Source organism: Physeter macrocephalus, chromosome 20, assembly GCF_002837175.3.
Source record: "Physeter macrocephalus isolate SW-GA chromosome 20, ASM283717v5, whole genome shotgun sequence".
NCBI lineage: Eukaryota > Metazoa > Chordata > Mammalia > Artiodactyla > Physeteridae > Physeter > Physeter macrocephalus.
This window is the reverse complement of record NC_041233.1, coordinates 57,639,907-57,661,785: the sequence shown is the minus strand read 5'-3', so window position 1 is coordinate 57,661,785 and position 21,879 is coordinate 57,639,907. Positions and strand designations below refer to the sequence as shown.

The 21,879-nt window shown below is 39.3% G+C and overlaps 1 protein-coding gene across 3 annotated transcripts in view; it reads left to right on the top strand.

The window, feature by feature from the left end:
* The first annotated feature begins 14,442 nt into the window (after positions 1-14,442).
* The window catches only part of FBXW4 (F-box and WD repeat domain containing 4), a 96,768-nt gene continuing 89,331 nt past the window's right edge, over positions 14,443-21,879 (top strand). Inside the window, exon 1 of one of the 3 annotated variants that reach the window (XM_007113649.4) lies at positions 14,443-15,242. In XM_007113649.4, coding sequence (XP_007113711.3) covers positions 14,443-15,242 — 800 coding nt within the window. The remainder of the gene's footprint in view (positions 15,243-21,879) is intronic. The other 2 variants (XM_028481711.2, XM_028481710.2) reach the window with 2 other exon arrangements.

Here is a 21,879-nt window from a genome sequence, read left to right as displayed (position 1 = left end):
TTATCAGCAAATTCAACAATGTGAACATGGAGTGCTCTTTATAATGCCAAAACATTGGAAACACCTGTTTCCAACAATAGGGAATTAGTTGAGTAAATTGTGGTACATCTTATTCAGTGGAATGCTATGCAGCCATTAAAATGATATTGTTGAAGAATATTTAATGACAGAAAATGTCAACCCCCCTGGCACATCAAAATTCTTAGGTAGAATTGATATAATATGATCCCTTGGATATGCAACCACATTAGCTCTGTCACCACCTGACCTTCAGCTCCTAACCTTACACCTGGGATGCTGGAGATGTTGGAATTACTGAGCAAATCAGCAATTCCCAGCATCTTCTACCTAGTGCCATGTTATCTTTAACCAAAGGTGCAACTGTGTGTAAAATAAGTAAAGTTCTTGAATTTGCTAAAACGAGTTACATCACAAAGGCTCTCCAGTTAAAAAATAAAATAGAGAAAGGAAAAAACTCCCCTCCTTCTAGCCTGCCCTCAAGCCTCTAATCTCATCTACGAAAAAGAACTGTACTTTACTGTCCACAAAACAGCCTGTTTTCAAAGTGAGAGGAGAATTGCTCCGTGAGGACAGCCATCAGTAACTGCGGTTCATGAATACACCTGGGATGCTGGAGATGTTGGAATTACTGAGCAAATCAGCAATTCCCAGCATCTACCTAGTGCCATGTTATCTTTAACCAAAGGTGCAACTGTGTGTAAAATAAGTAAAGTTCTTGAATTTGCTAAAACGAGTTACATCACAAAGGCTCTCCAGTTAAAAAATAAAATAGAGAAAGGAAAAAACTCCCCTCCTTCTAGCCTGCCCTCAAGCCTCTAATCTCATCTACGAAAAAGAACTGTACTTTACTGTCCACAAAACAGCCTGTTTTCAAAGTGAGAGGAGAATTGCTCCGTGAGGACAGCCATCAGTAACTGCGGTTCATGAATTCCTGCTTGTTTATAGAAAGCAGGGGCTAAGGATAGACACTTTGAAACCACCTGTGAAAGAATTAAAGACCAAGGGGGGCAAAACCCCCATCACAAACAGAATCTCACTGATCAAGTGTGAAAGAAAAGGAAGAAAGAAAAAGCCAAGTAGATCTTTGCAGGCAACCACTAGATGGACATAGAATTCAAAAACATTCTTTAGTGAGATCAAGGATGGCAGGCTTTGAAGCCTGGAGGGCTGGCGAGTCTCAGGAACAGCCTGGCCGTGGCAATCCACACCGAAGCATCCACAGTCTTGCACTTGCTGGAGTAAAGCATTTAAATTGGAACAATGTCAAATTTCACAGCTATCTTATGTCCAGTGACCTTACAGGACCCCAAAGGAAAGACAGATAAAAAATGATTGTTCTCAAAAAGTTCCTGAAAGCGAAGAAGTCACACAGGCAACCTCAAGAAACAACTTCAAAACGAAAATGTCCACAAACTATTGCATGCAGGGCAGCAAGCAAACAACGCTTATTTATTTATTCATCTATTGATTCTTTTTACCGAGAACTCAGTGGTGTGTTCTTACTCTTTACAGAACACACACAAAGATAAATTCCACCTCCACAGTACATTAGTTTATGACGATGATGTTATTGTGGCAGAGGCAGAGGTCACAACCATCCTGAATTATTTAATCAATTTGAAACAGGTTTTATTGTTATAAAGAAAGTGAGACATTGTATCAGACCAAAAAAACCTTACAGGCAATGTATGTCTTTTAGACCAGAATTTCAGTGACACTTCACATGCCCTAACTGCGTGTAAGTGAATCATCTTAATTTTTTAAAGAGAAATTTTAAAAGAAATAAACATTACAGATGTAGCTAAAATTCCCTTTCATCATGGCCCCTAAACCTCCTACCTTCCTTCCCAGAGGCAGCCACTACCATGAGTTTGAGGTATATAATTCTGTTCCAATTTTTTACTTTTACATGCATGTATATGGTCCCTAAAGAATTAGGACATTGTTTTTTGTGTTAAATTTTTTTCATAAATGGTATCATACTGTATATACTGCTCTGAATTTATTTTGCTTGTTACACTCAACTTTATGTTTTTTCTACCTGTCCAGATAATTGCTTCATTCCTTTTTTGGACTTAATATTTTAAAGGAAGAAAAAGTTTATTCATACCAGAACAGTTACACGTACCTATATGTTTCTGTCTGACTCTGATTGGGACTCTAAAGTCAGGAGGACTTCTTGGAAGAAGGGAGGCCTACATTCAGTTTCTGAAAGAGATGAAAAAAATGCTAAGTGACAAAGAATGTCATAGGGCATTTCAGAGAGACCCCTTAAAATAATGTCCTAAACTAGGAATTGTGAGGTTTGCTGTATGATCTTTCCTTCACTATTTAGAATATAGGTTCTATGGCTTTTTTTTTTTTTTTTTTTTACATATTGGTTAGGTGAAGGTTTCGCCTGTGAAAGCTATGTTTAAAAAGGAATGTATACTAATCAAGTCAAGATTCACTAGAACCGAACAACATCAGAAATTCTATAGAACGCTAGCATTTAAGTCCAACAGGTGGACACACAAACCAATTACAAATGAAAGAATCTTTGATCAATGGAGTTGCTGGTGTGTGCTGAATAAAATACATTCAAAACATATTTGTGGTGTGAGATAAAGATATGGAGGTCACAAGTAAGTGCCGCTTATGTTAGTAGTTTTAATTTTACCTTGTCAGTGCCCCGTGTACAAAACTTGAGAAAGCGAGACTTTGATTTGTTCAAGTTTCCTTAAGGAGGGGCCACAGAATCCTTGAAGCATGATTTGAAAAAGATGGATAAGATATTCCACCCAAAATTCAACATCACCTTTAATCTTGCCCTCTCCTCCTCTAATCCCTAGGTAATGTTTTGTGCTTCTTTTGCAGGAAAGCAATTTTGTTAATCACTTTAGCACCAATTCTTGCATCCCTGGCAATACTCAGAACTGCTTCCATCCAAGTCTTTGATGTGGGAAAGAAACACACACACTCTTTCGCATGTAATCTGAAAACAATTCACCTCTTGCCAATGAATGCACAGCACTCCACTTTAATAGAGAGCAAGTTCTGTGGAGGTTTCTAATCCTTTCTGCCAAAGAAGAGAAGAGAGAGAATCACTCAGGTAGCCCAACCTCATTCAGGAGTTAAAATCACTTGGAATGTTTTGTGGTGTGTGGGCTTTTTAAAAATATCACTTGCTGAAGATTACTGCTCTCAGGGGAAATCAAAACAACTCAAGATCAAAATAAATAAATAAATAAAAAATAAAAAATAAAGATTCCCCATCCCCAACACAAACAGGATATTCTTCTCAACTCAGATAACTCTTGATCTAAGTGTATTACAAGAAACCTGCTTTAATCCCTCAAAGCAATGGTGTTATAGATAAGTAGCGGTAACATAGGTGGCTTAAATTCCAGAAATGTACAAAAGATTCGGTTGGAAATAAAACTAAAAAAGAAAGAAAGCGCAATTCTTCATTGCTGTGACTTGAAAAGGTAAATTTGGGGCAGTAAAAATGCAAAGAATGACCCCTAAAAAAGAAATAGCTATAAAAGTCTAGAATTGTCTTAATGGTCTCATAGGCTGCTTACAGTGTGTGTCTTAATGTGTGTGTTAGGGATGTGTTTGTGTAAGCATTTTAAGAAAGAGAAATTGTTTTACTGATTTCTGGATCTAATGGGGTTCATTTGAAAATCTCTTTATACATTTTACTATGATATTACAACATTCTGAAGCTTTGTTTCACAAATGACTTTCTTTTATAATTTTTTAATTTCTAGCATTTTATCTCTGTTTAGTCTTTTTTCCTAACATATCCCTGCTTACTTAAATGCAATGAGAAGGACTTTATTGTTTTTCCTTCTGTCAGGAATTGTCATATTTTCACAATCTGCATGTTAATTTTGATCTACCTTCTGACATTCTAGTTAACATATTTCTTATTCCCCCCACCCCCTTCTTCATTATAGTGCCACTGCAAGGTAGTGGTAATTTCTTTCATTATTCCCGAAATATGCTTGAAAATACTCTTTTACCTTTTTTTTAGAGATAATGCTTATTATTCAATAGGTAATACAAATAGTTAATAGTTTAAACTTTAAAAGGTATAAAATACTGTATAGTAAAAAAAACCCCTGTCCCTTATCCACCCATTTCTCCTCCTTAGAAGCAAACACTGGTACTAGGTTTTGTGTATTTCTCCAGAGAGATTTGGCACACAAAAAGTCAAAGCAGGCAAATATGGTTTCCCACCGTCCCCCGCATGGCAATATATTATACATTCTCTGCGTTTTGCTTTTTTCACTTAATGTATATTTAGAGATCCTTCTGTAACAATACATCTGATCTCCCTCATTCTTTTTCACAGCTGTTTACTATTCTATTCTATGGATATCTCATGATGTATTTAAACAGTTTGGAATACATTTGTTCCAAACATTTCTATTCTCTGTCTATTCTATTCTTGTTTCTTCTCAGGTTGTTTCTAGGACTCTATCCTGGGTACTGCTGAATAAGTAACATGGATTTTAATTGTAACATGGAAGCTCTTGAAAAAATTTAAAATTTTTATTTTCTAAAATCTTTACGACTTAAAAAAATTACCCAAAGGAATATGGGTTTATAGTTTTCAAAAATCTGACATTATGGAAGTTGTGTGATGCCAAGACTTTTAGTTACTTCATATCATCATGGATCCCATCTACTTCAACATTTAAAATTCCATTGTTCATTGATTTCCCTATGTGGGTTAACATAGGATACTGAATTGAGAATTTCCTTCTAATAGCTGATATTAATTTTAATTCTCTTAACTTACAAAATATTAAATATTGCTTTATACACCTTTAACTGAACACCAATTCAACAGGCTATCTCATACATGACTAAGGACTCAAATCAGGGAAACTGGAACTTCGGTTGACCTCAACTCTTGGGAGAGCTAGGCAAGCTGTGGGGCCCGATGATAGTGATTCCTCTCCTTCTGTTGCATGGTCTGAGTGGTGGAGATCTTGAGAAATAGATTTTTGAAAAGTGAAGTATAGCTGATTGACAGTGTTGTGTTAGTTTCTGGTATACAGCAAAGTGATTCATATATATATATGCATATTCTTTTCCATTATGGTTTATTGAATAATCCATATCCATTAAGGATATTGAATATAGTTCCCTGTGCTATACAGTAGGACCTTGTTGTTTACCTTTTTTGTATATAGTAGTTTGTATCTGCTAATCCCAAACTCCTAACTTATCCCTCCCTCCCCCTTTCCCCTTTGGTAACCATAAGTTTGTCTTCTATGTCTGTGAGTCTGTTTCTGTTTTGTAAGTAAGTTCATTTGTATCATTTTTTTAGATTCCACATATAAGTGATATCATATGATATTTTTGTCTGACTTACTTCACTTAGTATGATAATCTCTAGGTCCATCCATGTTGCTACAAATAGCATTCTTTCATTCTTTTTGATGGCTGAGTAGTATTCCACTGTGTATGTATGTATGTATGTATGTATGTATATATATATACATACACACACACACACACACACACACCCCACATCTTCTTCATCCCTCCATCTGTCAGTGGACATTTAGGTTGCTTTCATGCCTAAATAGTGCTGCTATGAACATTGGGGTGCATGTATCTTTTCGAATTAAGAGTTTTCTCCAGATAGATGTCCATGAGTGGGATTTCTGGATCATATGGCAACTCTGTTTTTAGTTTTTTAAGGAAGATCCATACTGTTTTCCATAATAGCTGCACCAATTTTTTACATTCCCACCAACAATGTAGAGGGTTCCCTTTTCTCCACACCCTTTCCAGCATTTATTATTTGTAGACATTTTTCTTTTGGCCATACCACGGCTGGTGGGATTTTAGTTCCCTGACCAGGGATTGAACCCAGGCCCCTGGCAGTGAAAGCACGGAGTCTTAACCACTGGACCGCCAGGGAATTCCCTATTTGTAAACTTTTTAACGATGGCCATTCTGACTGGTGTGAGGTGGTACCTCATTATAGTTTTGATTTGCATTGAGAGATTATAGATTAAGCCTCCTGGGTTGTACCACACACCCACTGAGATTGGTCATGCTTGAGGAAGGCATGAGCACCTGGGCAAAAGTTCCTTTCTACTTCTTGTTGGCTCCATAGCACCTGGTGGCCCATGCCCTGGCCAAGTAGGGATTTGAACTCCTCGCTCTGTCTTGCCAAGGCTGATATCTGTGCAATTACTGTTTGGTTCTACTTTCAGACTGACTTCAGTTTCGGGTTTTTCATCTGTCCATTTCACTCCTAATTCATGAGCTTCTATCACAGATGTGAAGTTTAATTTCTCTTTGCTCACTCTTTTACCGGGAGACTCTGCTAGTGGAAAGCCTGTCATCTGTTGTGAAGGGGAGCTGGTGTTGACTTGAGGCAACAGAGTTGGTGGTCCAGTGGCCGTTTTCCTGTGTTAGGAGCAGGTGGTCTCGCTAAACTCCATGTGTTTGGAAACCTCTCTGACCGGTGGTTGTGCTGCTAAGGAAGAAGAGCTCAAGCTGTACTCCTTTTTCAGGTCAATCTGCTGAATCTGGGAAGATCCCCAGGGGCTAGCTTGGACCTCTTCCTGCTTTTCTCTCCATGGTAGGTTTTAAATGTAGGGGATTTTTCTCATTCACCTTTCCATTTGGGTTTGAAACAGCTGCCATAAGCAAGGGAGGGGGGGCTTCCCTGGTGGCGCAGTGGTTGAGAGTCCGCCTGCCGATGCAGGGGGCGCGGCTTCGTGCCCTGAGGGGGAAAAGCACATTATATAGAGTGCATAATTCTTTAGAAGCAGTGACATAGGTTCTCAAAGGATAACAGTTAAATATGGGTCTAAAGGTCATAATTCTCTTTACTTAGTGTGTGTGTGTATATATATATATATACACTTTTTAAAACTAAAGTAAAAATCCCCCAATTAAATAAGACCTATCTTTATTCCATTCACATCCAAACTTTTGTTTATATTTAACAACTGAACACAACCCACCATCAGTTCAAAATAATGTAATTGAATGATATTCCAGAAAAGTTGTCTTTTGTGTTTTTCACATTTTTAACAGGACCCCAAACCTAGGACAAGATAAATAAATTATATACTGTGGTTTCAGTCAGTGTAATGAATGTTTCAAATGAAAAAATTTACCTGAAGTTAGGCATTCATTAATAGTAATAATTATAGAACAGAAATAAGAATTTTATATTTGACATGGTACTTTCTTCCAGAAGAACTGAAGATGCTTAAGAGAATTTTTTTTTCCTAGAGCTTATCATTCTTTTCTTGAAAAAGAACTCATATTTGTATATATTTTATCTCAGTGGTAACTTTATTTTTATGTATGTATGTATGTATTTAAAGAAATCCCCAGATAATCATGAAAATTTCACAAGACTTTGTAGTTCCCTTGATTTTCAAATTTTATATCTTCCGTCATCTGTTGCCAAAATAACTCAGTGTCCTGACTGACAGAGATCAGAAAAATCACAAATTCTGATATCCCATGAATTATCTTAGATCCTAATGCTGATGGCGTGCTCTACCTCTTGTTCAAAATCTCTTTGAACACCACCTATTGACTTAAGAAGGCTATCTCATACTACTAATGATAGTATTACTTAACTGGCAAATCTAGAAATCTGCTTTTTTATCCCTACAGTTACGTTTTATATTTCTGTCTTGCCCACCCCCTTACCTTACTTGCCATATGGTCCTTAAATTTTGTGTACATATGTCTATAACATATACATAAACTGGTGCTTGGAAGTGTCTGTTTCTCACAGTTGTAAAGTCAGGACAGTATATTAGAATGACATCTTACCCTTTGGAAAATAAATCTTTCTAGTATAGCTGTAAATTTGGATAACTAGAAATCTTAAGTAGCAGTTTAATTTTTGTTGGAGATGATTTATGGGACATTATTTTTACTTTTTTCTTTTGCATTTGGGATGACAGGATAGGGTTTCATAATATTGCAAATCTCTGTAACTTGGTAAACACACTGCCTTCATGTGCATTACAAGTTTTGCAAAGATTTTCTGTAAAAAGTCACAGAAGGCTAAAATAAACTTTTTAAAAAACCTTTATTTTGTATATTTAGGTTTACAGAAAAATTGTGAAGCCCAAACAGAGAGCTCTTATACACTACCATTATCAACATTTTACATCAGTATTGTGCGTTTGTAATGATTAATGGACCAACCACATTTCCTTAGTTTTTACCTAGTGTCCTTTCTCTTTTCTGCTCTAGGATACCACATTACATTTATTTGTCATGTCCCTTTTGGTTCCTCTTGGCTGTGACAATTTCTGAGACTTTCCTTGTTTTTGATGATCTTGACATTTTTGAGGAGGACTGGTCAGGTAATTTTGTAGACCATCCTTCAATTTGGATTTGTCTGATGTTTTTCTCATTAGACTGGGATTATGGCTTTTGGGGAGGACAACCACAGACGTAAAGTACCATTTTCATCACAGTATATCAAGGGTACCTACTATCAATGTGACTTACCACTGTTGATATTGAACAGGTGTTGATCGCCTGGCTGAAATAGTGTTTGTCAGCCTTCTCCACTGTAAAGTTACTCTTTCCTCGTCTTTCCATATTGTACTCTTTGGAAGGAAGTCACCACATGCAGTCCTCTTAGGAATGTGTGTGTGTGGGGTGGGGGGCGGTAGTTATGCTCCACCTCCTTGAAGGTGAAGTATAACAAATTATTTGGAATTCTTCTGTGTGGGAGATTTGTAAAATGAACTTTAAAAATATTAAAATTAATTAGCTTAATTAAATTATATTGAATTAAATTATTTCTTACATTTAGGTGTAAACACCTCTTAGGTTTTTTCTTTAAAGGAAAAACTGATTATGGGGACTTCCCTAGTGGTCCAATGGTTAAGACTCCATGCTCCCAATGCGGGGGGCCCGGGTTCGATCCGTGGTCAGGGAACTAGATCCCGCATGTTGCAACTAAGAGTCGGCATGCTGCAACTAAAGCTCTCGTATGCTGCAGTTAAAGATCCTGCACACTGTAGTGAAGATCCTGCACGCGGCAACGAAGATCCTGTGTGCCGCAACTAAGACCCGGCGTGGCTAAATAAATAAAAATTTTTTTTAAACAAGACTTAAAAAAAACCTGATTGTCTATAAATGGTACAGATGAACCGGTTTGCAAGGCAGAAATGGAGACACAGATGTAGAGAACAAACGTATGGACACCAAGTGGGGAAAGAGGGTGGTGGTGGGATGAATTGGGAGATTGGGATTGACATATATGCACTAATATGTATAAAATAGATAACTAATAAGAAACTGCTGTATAAAAAAATAAATTCAAAAAAAAGAAAAGAAAGAAAAACTGATTATCTATGTAATATATGCTCATTGCAGAACATCTAGAAAATGCAGAAAAGTGTAAAGCAACAGCTGAAAGAACTTCCCATAACTCCACCTCTCATCAGCATCCATTTCTAGCACCTGAACATATTTCCTTCTAGTCTTTTCTGCATAAAGTAACTATTTGTAAACAATACTTTAAATTGTTTCATATGAAATTAAAATATTTCATCTTTGAATAGGACAAAGACAGTGGATTCATAGAAAAACAGAGCAGATCTTGGTTGTGTTTCTAACAGGATTTCAGAATATAAACTACCAACCTGATAATTTCTGAAAACAACACTTTAGACTTGATCCTTCTATTTATGAGGGCCTCACATGTTTTTGTATTCATTGTCAGGCCTCTTATTTTTTCTTTCTAATACTCTACTTTGTTCATTATTTTACTATTACATGATACACATTTTAATGGAATAAATAAAGTTTGAAGAGACTTAGGTGGCTAGTTAAAAACTCTGGCAATGATCTAGGCTTCAAATCTCCAACTTTCTTGTTGCATGGTGTGTTTGGATGCATGACAACTCTATTCTTCTTTTTGAGAGACTTTATTGATTTTGTAAAGGTGATACATGCTTCTTATTTAAAAAAAAATCAAGCAATACAGAAAAGCACAAAGTAAAATCCCAAAATTCCATTACCTAGAAATAACCATTATTAACATCATTCTACAAAATATCACTTTGAATATATATAGGTAGGGACAAATTTACAAAAAAAGGCTCAAAATACATACCATACACACATTGTTACTTAAATTTAACATAAGAAATTGAAGCTGAAGCAAAATGAAGAAATTACTAAACTTTAGTTATATATTCTTTTGCAAGATATATTAGTTCCTATAAATCCTTTTAAAGTTTTGCAAAAAGATTATGAAAAGCATAAGAGGCTGTAGGTTCTACATGGTTAACCCTTAAAAAGTAATTGAGACATGCAGGATCTACTTTAATTGTTTAGAAGCAGCTTTTATTTAGATATCAGACCTGCCTGATGGTCAGAAGTAAAGTATATTACTAGGTGTGTCTATATTAGTTGTAAGGGATCCTAGAGGACCTTGAATTCAATGCCTTATTCCTATTCCATTTTCTGCTGTGTATGGTGAAGGCACAGTTCAGAGTATAAGCTTTGGGGTTAGACTGTCTAGATTTGATACCTGCTCTGTCATTTAGAAAACGTGACCATAGGCCTCAGTTTCATCTTCTGCAAAAAATGGGTTAATAGTATCTTCCTTATGTGGTTGTTGATATGAATAAGTGAGACAATACATGGAAGGCTCTTATGATAGTTCCTGAAATATAGTAAGTGCTCAATAAATATAAGCTATTATTATTATAAAGGAATAATGGTGAGTGTCTGAGCCAATGTATGACATTGAAAATTGTCATTCATAAAATAATCTCACTCTCTCTCATTCATCTCAGAATAATTCCCCTACTAAATCTGCCTTTAAAGTTAAAGGCTGGGGCCCTGAGGGCTTACCTAAGGGGCATGTGGGTGCAGGAGTACTGGATGTGGGAACAGGCTCCTGTTTGAGATTGTCACCTATGTTTATAAGAATGGATGGAACACACAATTCTAGCCTTTTCACAATCTTAAACATATTATACATTACCTATAACAATAATCACTACTATGCATGTCAGTTACATGGACATATAAAAAGAACTTTATATCTGTACTTAAAAATTCTCTCTAAAAGTAAACTAATATTAGTATTCCTAAATTCCCAGTGTGAAATTCATATTGTCTCATATATCATACAGCATAGGGAATATAGGCAATATTTTATAATAACTATTTTTTTTGAAAGTTTTTTTTTAAATTTAATTTATTTTTGGCTGCGTTGGGTCCTCCTTGCTGCGCGCAAGCTTTCTCTAGTTGCGGCGAGCGGGGGCTACTCTTGGTTGCGGTGTGTGGGCTTCTCACTGTGGTGGCTTCTCTTGTTGGGGAGCCCGGGCTCTAGGGTCATGGGCTTCAGTAGTTGTGGCATGTGAGCTTAGTTGCTCTGCGGCATGTGGGATCTTCCCGGACCAGGGCTCGAACCTGTGTTCCCTGCACTGGCAGGCGGATTCTTAACCACTGTGCCACCAGGGAAGTTCTATAATAACTTTAAGTGGAATATAATCTATAAAACCATTGAATCACTACACTGTACGTCTAAAACTAATATTGTAAATCAACTATACTTCAATGAAAAAGAAAAATATTCATATTGAGTCTTATGTTTTAAAATATTATGAATTCCATGTTTTTGGCATTCTAAATTAAAAGTAGTCCAATGTTTTCAGTTTACTTATTAGTATGCAAATTTTAAAAATTTAAAATAAAATGCCTTATAAAAACAAGGTAAATTTCACCCCCCCCATATTATTTCACTATGATTGGTTCCTGGATTTGAACTTCAAGGGAGTTGATGACTTTTCTGAAAGATGTTCGGAAGTCCAGTGTACTCTTTCTATTTTCTTTTCTGGCTATTAACATATCTATTTTCTTTGATAATAAAACACTATTCAGGTTCTCCATGAAGATATGCATTTACTTTTGTTACAAACCATCTTTTCAGCCCCAGCTGATTTTTTATCCTTTTTTTTGGCTATTCCATGAGGCTTGTGGGATCTTAGTTCCCCAACCAGGGATCAAACCCAGGCCCTTGGCAGTGAAAGCATGGAGTCCTAACCACTGGACCGCCAGGGAATTCCCATCCAGCTGATTTTTTAAAATAACCTGTCTCCAAAAAGAATTTTAAAAGTGCTTTTTGTGATGTAGTTTTTTCCAAGTTTGGTTTAAACCCCACATTGGATTTGTTTTGTTTTGTGGGGGAGGGAGGGTTGATGAAAAATTCTAGCTGCTTCTCTGAGCTGAGACTGAACTGTAGGATTTTTTTTTTTTTTTGAGCTCAGGAATTTAGGAATACACATCATCACCAAATAATAGAATATATGCCAGTTTTCCATTTTGGCTTTGCCTTTCTGCCTAGTGAGTACTTTGGCTTATTTTGTAAATCAGTAAACCATAAATTCTAGCTTAAACAGTTCACTTGATCTCTAGTTTGGGTGTGAAAGAGGGTGATTTGATAATTTTAAATGATGGTTTAATTTCTCCAACAATGAGCGCAACATGGGGTAAAGAATAAGTTGCATTTGTGTGATTGTGGATTTTAATACTGACTTGATTTATGTTGGGTTAATTAAATAATTTTCTGTGCTTTCAAGTCTTCCACTAAAAACTAGGTACAATGTGGATGAACTACTTAGTTTTACTCTGTGTAAAGGAACGGTTAAAAAACAGTCAAACAGTAAGAAATTACAAACGTGTTTAACATAAATATGAACACAAAATGTAGGAACCATATGCCATATTCATCTCTCTCTTCCTTTCAGAGTGGCTCACAGTACACAACTGTAGCAAAATCAATAAGTGTTGAGTTGATATTACCTCAATACTCAGCATTCCTACCTCAACAGCCTTCTAAAAGTATGAAATCAGTAGATTTCTTTACAATGATTTCTAAGAGAGGTCTAAATTCTTTAGTTGTACTGAAATGTGTCAAATATTGCTTTTAATAAGTAAACCACTGGCTGGGGTTTGGAAATCTTTTTCTACACAAAGCCTTTGTTGTACCTCTTTTTTTTTTTCTTCCTTTTGTAGGGTATTTTTTGTAAAAGGATTTGACCTGTAACTATTATTGAGAATTTTCTTAGAGGAGTTCAAAGCATTTTACAGGGATCATCTCATTTATCCCTCGAAAGTAAGGCAGAGGCATTATCTCCACTACAGACTGAGAACACTAAAAGGCCAAGATAGGTGGGGTTTTTTGTTGTTGTTTTGCTAAGATCAAAAAGTAATTCTAGGGCAAAGCCAGATTCCGGTCTGACCTTGTTACATGATGCTTCTGCAGTGACATAATACAATGTCGTTGCTCTCCTAAGTCTCTCCTTGCCTATGCTAGGTGTTGAATAATTTCCAGAGTCGATTTCTCATTCATTCTTGCTTCTGAAAATGGATCTTAAGATGTAAATACAAAATAAAACCCTCAAATCCTTACTGTTAGGATTTGGGGTACAGGATACAGACAGGGATAGGCATATTCCTCCCCCACTTCCCAATCTTACTGCCTCCCCCAATGCTGTCCAGTAGAAAAAATAATGTGGGCCACAAATTCAAGTCACATGTATAATTTTAACCTTTCTAGCAGTTACATTAAAGTATATTTAGGCCAATGTATCAAAAATCTTATCACTTCAATATGTAGTCAATATAAAACTATTAATAAGATAGTTCACATCCTTTTTCTTTTATAAGTCTTCAAAATCTGGTGGGTTTTTCACACTTACAGCACACCTCGATTTGGACTAGTCACATTTCCAATGCCCCAAAGCCATGTGTGACTAGAGGGGCCTGTGCAGGACAGCATGTCTAGACTTCAGTAGATTCTTCTAAGCTCTAGCTCAAATTGGTGGCCTTGTGAATGTAATGGGTGGTGTGGAAAGGGCTCCTGGATGACCTTGGAGAATCCACTTGCCCTTGCGTGGTGACTAATAGCTTTACCACTTGCTGATACATGACTGGGGAGTTATGGATTCAGGATCTAGAGGACTGCAACCTCCCAAAACGTCTAAAATGCCAGCTCATTGCTAGGGCTGTGGTTTACACCCCGTGTGAGAACCCGGCCTACTTCTAGGGATGCAGTTCGTGGGGCCCTGGTGCGTGGCCTGTGGAAAGGAGGCATCAGCCGAAGTAGAGGAGGGCTACCGGAGGGGGAAGGCCACCCAAGTGGGTGCTTCTTGAGGGCAGGGGCTAGAACCAAGCGCTTCTTGAATGTGGAAGCTCCTCTTGCGGCCTTAGCCAGGCGCTCGGGCGGGCCTCGCATGCTAGATGAACGCAAGCTGCGCTTCCTGCACACGCTCCGGGCGGCCCGGGGCATGGGAGGGGACATCTCCCCGGTCTCGGTCCGCACCCCGAAGCCGCTCCACGGCCGCGGGTGTGAGGGGCGGGCCCAGGCCTCGGCCCGCGCCGCCCCATGTGACCCGGTCCGACATGGTGTCGCCTCCTCCTGGGGCGGCGGCGGCGGAGGCGGAGGCGGCTCGGGCTTGGCTCCGCGTCGGGCTGGCTCCGCGGCCGCTCATGGGCAGCCAGGGCGGCTTAGGGCCCCCCGGGAACGGCGGGCCCAGCGAGGGCGAGAGCGGGGAGACGAGGAAACTGCAGGAAGGGAAAGCCGCGAGGGGAAAGCGGAGGAAAGGGAAGGGGAAGGGGAAAGCAGGAGCAGGGCAAGGCGGAAGAGGAAGCGGGGCGGAAGGGAAGCCGCAGCCGCCACAGGCAAAGGAGGCAGCGGGGCTGGGGGCCGAGGCGGGAGAGAGGGTAGGCCTGGGAAAGGTAGGAGAGGGAGGCGGAAGCGTAGAGGAAGGGGAGAGAAGGATCGTCAGGGGAGATGAGGGGAGCGCAGGGGCGCGGAAGGAGGCCAAAGGAAGATATGATGGGAAGAAGGAGGAGTGGAGGGTCAGAACTGGACAGCGGGAGGAGGCCAGGCCGGCGAGAGCACAGGGACGAGGGGGTCAGGCTTGGGGCCGCCTCGCTGGGACAGGGGCGGCCATGGCGGCGGCGGCTGAGGAAGAGGCGGGAGCCCGGGAGCCTGCCGGCCGCCCCGCCGCGGGGCCCGCGCTCCTGCGCCTGCCGGAGGAGCTGCTGCTGCTCATCTGTTCCTACCTGGACATGCAGGCCCTCGGCCGCCTGGCTCAGGTGTGCCGCTGGCTGCGGCGCTTCACCAACTGCGACCTGCTCTGGCGCCGGATAGCCCGGGCCTCACTCAACTCCGGCTTCACGCGTCTCGGCACCGACCTGTAAGCGCCCGCTCGCCCACCCGCTCCCCGCCCCGGGCCGGTCCGCGTCCCGGGAAAGGGCGGGGCGCCGCGGCCTGGTCGGCCTGGGGCTGTGTCGCACCCCGAATTCCGAGGCCCGAATCCGGCCTCCGCCGATCCCTCCCCGAGCACCCTGCTCCTCTCAGAGGCCCCCATCCGAGGAGACCTCCCAACAGCATCCCTCAGTCAGCACCCTCCCCGTGGGCGGCTCCTCACAATTAGCCATCTTAAGCACTCCCGTCAGCTTTTAATTGTGCCTTTTCGCAGACGTTGACCGCCTGGGTTCCTCAGCTCCAGAGGAGCCCGGCTGGTCTGTGGCTTTAGAGGCCTCCTCCCGTCCAGGTGTAGGACCCATATCCACTATGTGGCCTTTCAGGACGTTTTTGTGGACATTCACCCTCTCACCCCCTTCCAAGGGTTGTTAGGCTTCAGGGCGTGGATAAAATCGAATATGGAGAAAAGGGTTCACACCCCAAAAGAAGGTCCTTGGTCCAAGTGTCAACCATAGTTTATGACTTGATGGAGGCAGAATGACACAAAAAAGGGTGCCTGCTTATGGAAGGGGGTTGGATGAGTACAGTATAGACTGTACACGAAGACATGGTATTGTAATTTGGCCTGTACTTTGGTGGGATCTGAGACCTGTGAATGAAAAACTTAACCATGTAAGCAGTTAATAGGGAGGGGAAAAAAAAAGTGTGGAATTGGGGGAGTAAAAGCTTTCAGATTGCACCCAACTCCATCCAATTTGGGTTAAAAAAGATAAAAGGTGGTTCTAATACAGTATAGCAACATTAAAGAAAGTTGGTTTAAAACATAAAAAGCTATAGTACCACCACCTCTAGATAACTATTCAGTTTTAAAAATTACTTTTCATTTGCACGCTTCTTCCTCCTCTTAGTTGCCATCCTACTGATCCTAACAGAATAGGTACATAATAAATGTTTGTGGGCTGTACCATGAGATTAAAAACATTCCTCTAATATTAGACTTTCAGGTTGTATGCAGCTTTTTGCTATCATAGATAACAAGGAAATGAATAATTTAATGCACTTTTTGGTAACAGCTTTATTGAGATATGTCACATACTGTATAATACATGTGTCTTTTTGAATTGGTTCCTTAGGATAAATTCTCAATATTGGCATTACTGGATCAAAGGTTATGGTTTGTAAAAAGGTGTTGTACCAAGTTACAGTGACAATAGCAACAAATTATTAAGCCAATTTCATGTAAGAATTTAAAAAATCTTTGCTATGTTAGTGGACATATAATGGTATCTCAAAATTTTGTTATTTTGCATTCCTTTACCACTGACCAGCATAAATATTTTCCCCTGTGTTTGTTTCACCCGTGAGATTGTCTCTTCCTAGTCTTTGCGCATTTATTATTGGGGTCCTGAAGTTACTCTTGTAAAGGATTCCAATCCTTGTGGGTCATAGATATTAGGCTCTAGTATGTCATCTTTGATGCAAATATTATATTTTTCCCAGTTCTTTTTACTTCACTGTTTTTAGCCTATAGAAGTTTTACATTTAAATATATCAGAATCTGTCAGTTTTTATGTGATTTTTAAATCCCCCCCCCGCCGCAAACAGAAATTTATGATTTCTCCACAGACCTGATAAGTCTTCTCTGATATTCTGTTGGTCTTCCTAAAATTTGATTTTTAAAAATAGTTAACACTCTCATTAATATCACTTTTGTTTTGGTATAAGGGGTGAGTTCAACCTTTTTTTCTAAACAGCTACCTAGTTACCACTACACTTTTTGTTAAATAATTCTTGTCTTTCCCTTTAGAAAGACAAAAAAAAAATTTGTTTTAGAAAGCTTACTTTGCCAGATATTAAGTTTATATAGCTATGTGTATATACAGTCACACATACATACATATTATATATGTATATATATTGGATCTGTATCTGAACTCTCCATTTTGTTCCACTGATGTATTTTTCCATTTCCATTCTATTTTAAATACTGCTGCCTTTTGACAGAGTCTAATATCTGTTAGGTTTAGATTATCCCTGTTGGATTTGTATGTGTGTGACGTCTTCACTCTCACTCAACACCCCAGCAAAAAAAAAACAAAATTCTGTGCCTTTTCAAAAGTTTCTGTGGTTTTCACTATAAAGTTTCTACATGTCTGTTGTTACACTTATTCCTAAGAATTCCTAAATATGCTATTCATTTTGTTTTTATTGTGAATGCAATCTCTTTTTCAGTATGTTTTCCAGCTGGGTATTATTGATGATGTCCAGGATTGCTACAATCTTTTGGAAATTTTGAACCTGATAATTTTGTTTAACTTTTATTATTTTTGTATGATTTTGTTGTTGAGGATAATGATTCTTCGGGATTTTGGGGGCATGCAAGTCTTATTACCTTCATTTTTTGTAAGAAAAACTCTTTCAAAGAACATGTCAGTTGACCTAGAAGAGAAGTTGTCTAAAATGCCCGAAACCCAGGTCAGCCATGGCAAAATTTGGCTTTCTTGTTTATAGAGATTGAATGAACAAATGAAAGAATTTATGTTTATTTTTCTTTCCTTTTCAAATGCTCTAAAAGAGAGATAATGTGAATGAGTGTGCATTCTGTAAGCAATAATAACAAAATGAAAATGAGTTTATAGTATAAAGTGCTTTGAGACTGCCAAGTGATTTGGCTTTATTATTTATTAGTCATGTGTGTTTTGATTTCCTGCCTATGTCCTAGGATGTAGTATCTCCAACTTTCTAGGGAAGTTGTTTTACCACAGGACTTGATAAAGAGCAGGGTCACTGCTCACATTTTCTGAGTTGAGGGGAAAAGCTATGTGTGTTACAGCAGGTGGAGAGAATCTTTACCAGTGTGGTCTGTTTTAGGACAGCTGCAGAGATGTGATAAGCCACCAAGAGAGGTGGTTGTCATCCCTGGAGGGAGATGGCATGTACCCCAGCCCTCTTAGGGCATCAGGGAGCTTGGGCCCAAAGTTCAATGAAAGTACGGCTGCTTGGATAGTGGCAGGGCTGTAGTTCATATTTTGGGCTAATTAACTGCACACTGGACAGGAGGATAAGTTTTTATAAGCACAACACAAAACTGCATTTTATCAGAAGCCACACAACTTCACTGCCCCAGAGTTTTATCATCTATAAACAATGGGAATAACATATCCAGGAACATGAGGCTTAAATGTTGTGATGTGTAAGTGATAGCACAGTGTTCAGCACATAGTAGGCACTCAATAAATTGGTATAAAATGGAACGTTTTAATTGCTTGGCTTCTCCTCTAGTCAGTCTATATAGTAAAAGTGAAAATGGTTTGACTTGGAGATGCTGCCTAAAGACAGGAGGTGGGGGAGAACACACACACACACACACACACACACACACACACACACACACACACCTTAGTTTCTCTCACCTGTCCACACACACACACACACATACACACCTTAGTTTCTCTCACCTGTACACACACACACACACACACACACACACACACACACACACACACCCACACACACCCCTTAGTTTCTCTCACCTGTCCTGAATGTTTTTGGCAACATGACAGCAGAACCTGTGGGCTTTAGGGTCTGCACTCCCTGCCGAAGAGCCTCATGAATTCTCAGAAACACAAAGTAAGATTTACTGACCTTCCGGCCCAGGGCAAGTCCCATTCAGTTTGGCTGTTCCTAACTGATCATAGCTTTGTTGAGTAAGATGAACTGCTTTGGTTCCTTGTGATTTGTTAATGGTCTATACTTGTGCTTGAAGGCATTTTGGCCACTTTAAAACCACAAACAAATAATTTGCTTCCATTTAGGCCTCCTGCCCAAACAGTGAGCACTGGTAGGTATCCTGAACTTTTTTAAGTGGACACAAAGACAGCTTGAGTCAGTCATCTGGTTTAAAATCAGTTTTATTTGAAAGTTTTATGAAGCCTGGGGGAATAGAAATATCTTTAATATAAAAACCAAGGAAATGTTTCATATAGCAATCTTTTAAGTTTTTCCTGAACAGTAGGGGCAAAACTAAGGTAGTTCAGTCTTCAAGAACAAAACAGTGAAATTTAACTCCGTCAGTTTATAATGTAGGCTAAATGCAAGAAGTTAGAAAGTATGAGAGGTGGAAGAGCAAAGGTGCTATTTGTAAATTCTGATACTGTAAAGTTAACAAGAGCAAAGAATGGAAAGAAAAAAGTATATCCATATATGTAAATCTATTTTTAAAAATACTTTTGCAGTCTTGATCTTCTTCCTCCTAAATTAAGTCCTGTATGTTTTCAAACTTGAATTTTATTTTAAATATCCTTTGAGCATTACCTGGGTGCTCTCTTGCATTTGCCTGTGATAGATTTGCCTAGAATTAACAATAAGTGTTTAGGGAGTCAGGCTCTGAGGTGTTTGCCCTGGCATGTACATTCATTCCTCAGCCAGGGTCTAGTAGGCTTGGAGCTCTTTGAGGCCAGGGGAATGGGGTATCTATTTCAGTGATGATTAACGTCCAGAGTGGTGAGATGGACACAGATAAGCAGAGTGTGTTTGTTTGTTTTAAAATGATTGGACCTAAGAGCATTTTTTGACCCAGAAAGCATAAAGTTTCCTAACTGAACAGAGAAGGCATTGCTCACTGGTTACTTTTAGGGCCTAAACAGTGATTTTCAGAAAACAATTAGCAACTTAAAGTAGCTTTGGCTCTCTCCTTCACCTTTCTGCCTTACCTAGGAAGCAGTCACTTACTTGTTCTCTGGTTCATTGAAAGGTTTCTTATATGGATGTATTTATCTTCAGCTGTTTTGGAAAGGCCTTATTTTTAATGGTTTTGTGAGTTAATAAAAGTGAGTTCAGTTTACATGTTTAAAATAAATGAAACAATACACCTGTGGAAGCAGGAAATGGTCAAGTACAGTCAGAACCTCCAAATGCAAACTGGAAGAATGCAAGAGGCCTTTTCCTCCAAGACTGTGAGAATATGGAAGCTGCTTATATCCTTTCCAGTCTTGTAAAACTTGAATAGTAGGGGATGAAATTCCTAGCTTTCAAGGCAGAATCATGGAGAAATCCAAAGTCCTCATAATCTACAAGATAAACAATTTATTTTGAATGAAATCTCTGAAAATACTTCAGTACTCTCAGTTTTCTTAGTCTCAGTTTTCTGTGTCTAGCCGTTTCACCTTAGGTAGAGATTGTGCTTGAGCTGCTTGAAATCAAACTGGCAGTGAGGTTACTGATGAAGCATACACATTTTTAAAAAAATTATTTTTGAGTGTTTTACATAGAAAAGAATTACCTTTGTTTGACAACTTAACCTAAACTCTGGATTGACTCTGGCATTGGATTAGTTTCTGGTCCTAACTCATAACCATGGAATAGGGAGACTTTCAGGTAGACTCTTCTTGAGGCCAGGCTCCAATAAATTTTGAAAATTTAAGACAAGATTGACTGTTTGGAAAAATGAGGAAAAAGTTGAGTTTTGAATTTCCAGTGAAAATTGACATGCCCCCCACTCTGATCTACAGAAACAGATTTTTCATAAACTCCAGAATTTATCTCAGGTGTGTCAACCATCAGATGAGGTTGAGAATCCAAAGATTTGGTTTATCCTTGAGGAAAGTCCTTTCTATTCAGCAGTCTTGCCCAGATTTGAACAGCTTTCAGATGGAACTCCAGGTGTAATCAGTAGAAGCAAGATGGTTGTGCTAATTAAGAATATGTTTATGAATCTTGAATCATGTAAAGGCTTGAACTGTATCTAAAACTGACTATGAGACTATCTGGAGAAAGAATTTATCTCTTGTTAGAGATTTGGCTCCTTTGTCTCAGCTTTGAGTTAGTTCTTCATTATATCCAAATTGTCCACATTGCCCTCCCTGGGAGTCTGGGCCACCCAATGGGCCTTTGTGCCTGCCCCTCTTTAGCCGACAATTAATTGCCAGTACATTCTTTCTTCTCCTTCTTTTTTGGTGTTTGACATGAGCTCAAATTGTTGAGAAAGGTGACAACTGTGAAATGAAGACAGGGCTTGGAGACACCTTAAAAAATACATGCAAAGGCTACTAAATGACAAGAGCAGACTGCCAGGCTCTTTCAAAACATCACCACGTCTGTTGACTTTCCATTCCTTGTTCGCAGCACAAAATTGGAGGTCAAAGAATCATAGGAGTTAGAGATGGAAAAGACATTTGGGGTCAGCCAGTTCATGCCTCCGCCTCCTCCTGCCCCTGATTCCAAATCATTCCTTACATTATATTTTCTCCCCCAGCCCTTGTACAATTTTCACAGTCTTCACTCGACCCCGGCTGTCACCTTTGGGGAATGATGCTGGAGGCTCTGTCCAGTTTCTCCTCGGCAAAGAGAGATATTGCCTGTGCCCCCAGTTGACATTCGTGAACTTCTTTGTTGGTGGTCTCAGCTGAGAGGCTGAAGGCTGACTGGAAGTCTCTCTGCTGCCTGGCAAGGGGGTTTTCTAGACACAACTGAGGTGCATTTAGTGTATGATGATGTTGGGGAAGGGGAAAAGGGCCGGGATACGGTGCAACCAGTGCAATTTGTTCCTAGACTTTTCTCTGGGAAGGCTTTTGACCTGAAAGGAGGGTGTGTGTGTTTGTGTGTGTGTGTGTGTGTGTGTGTGTGTG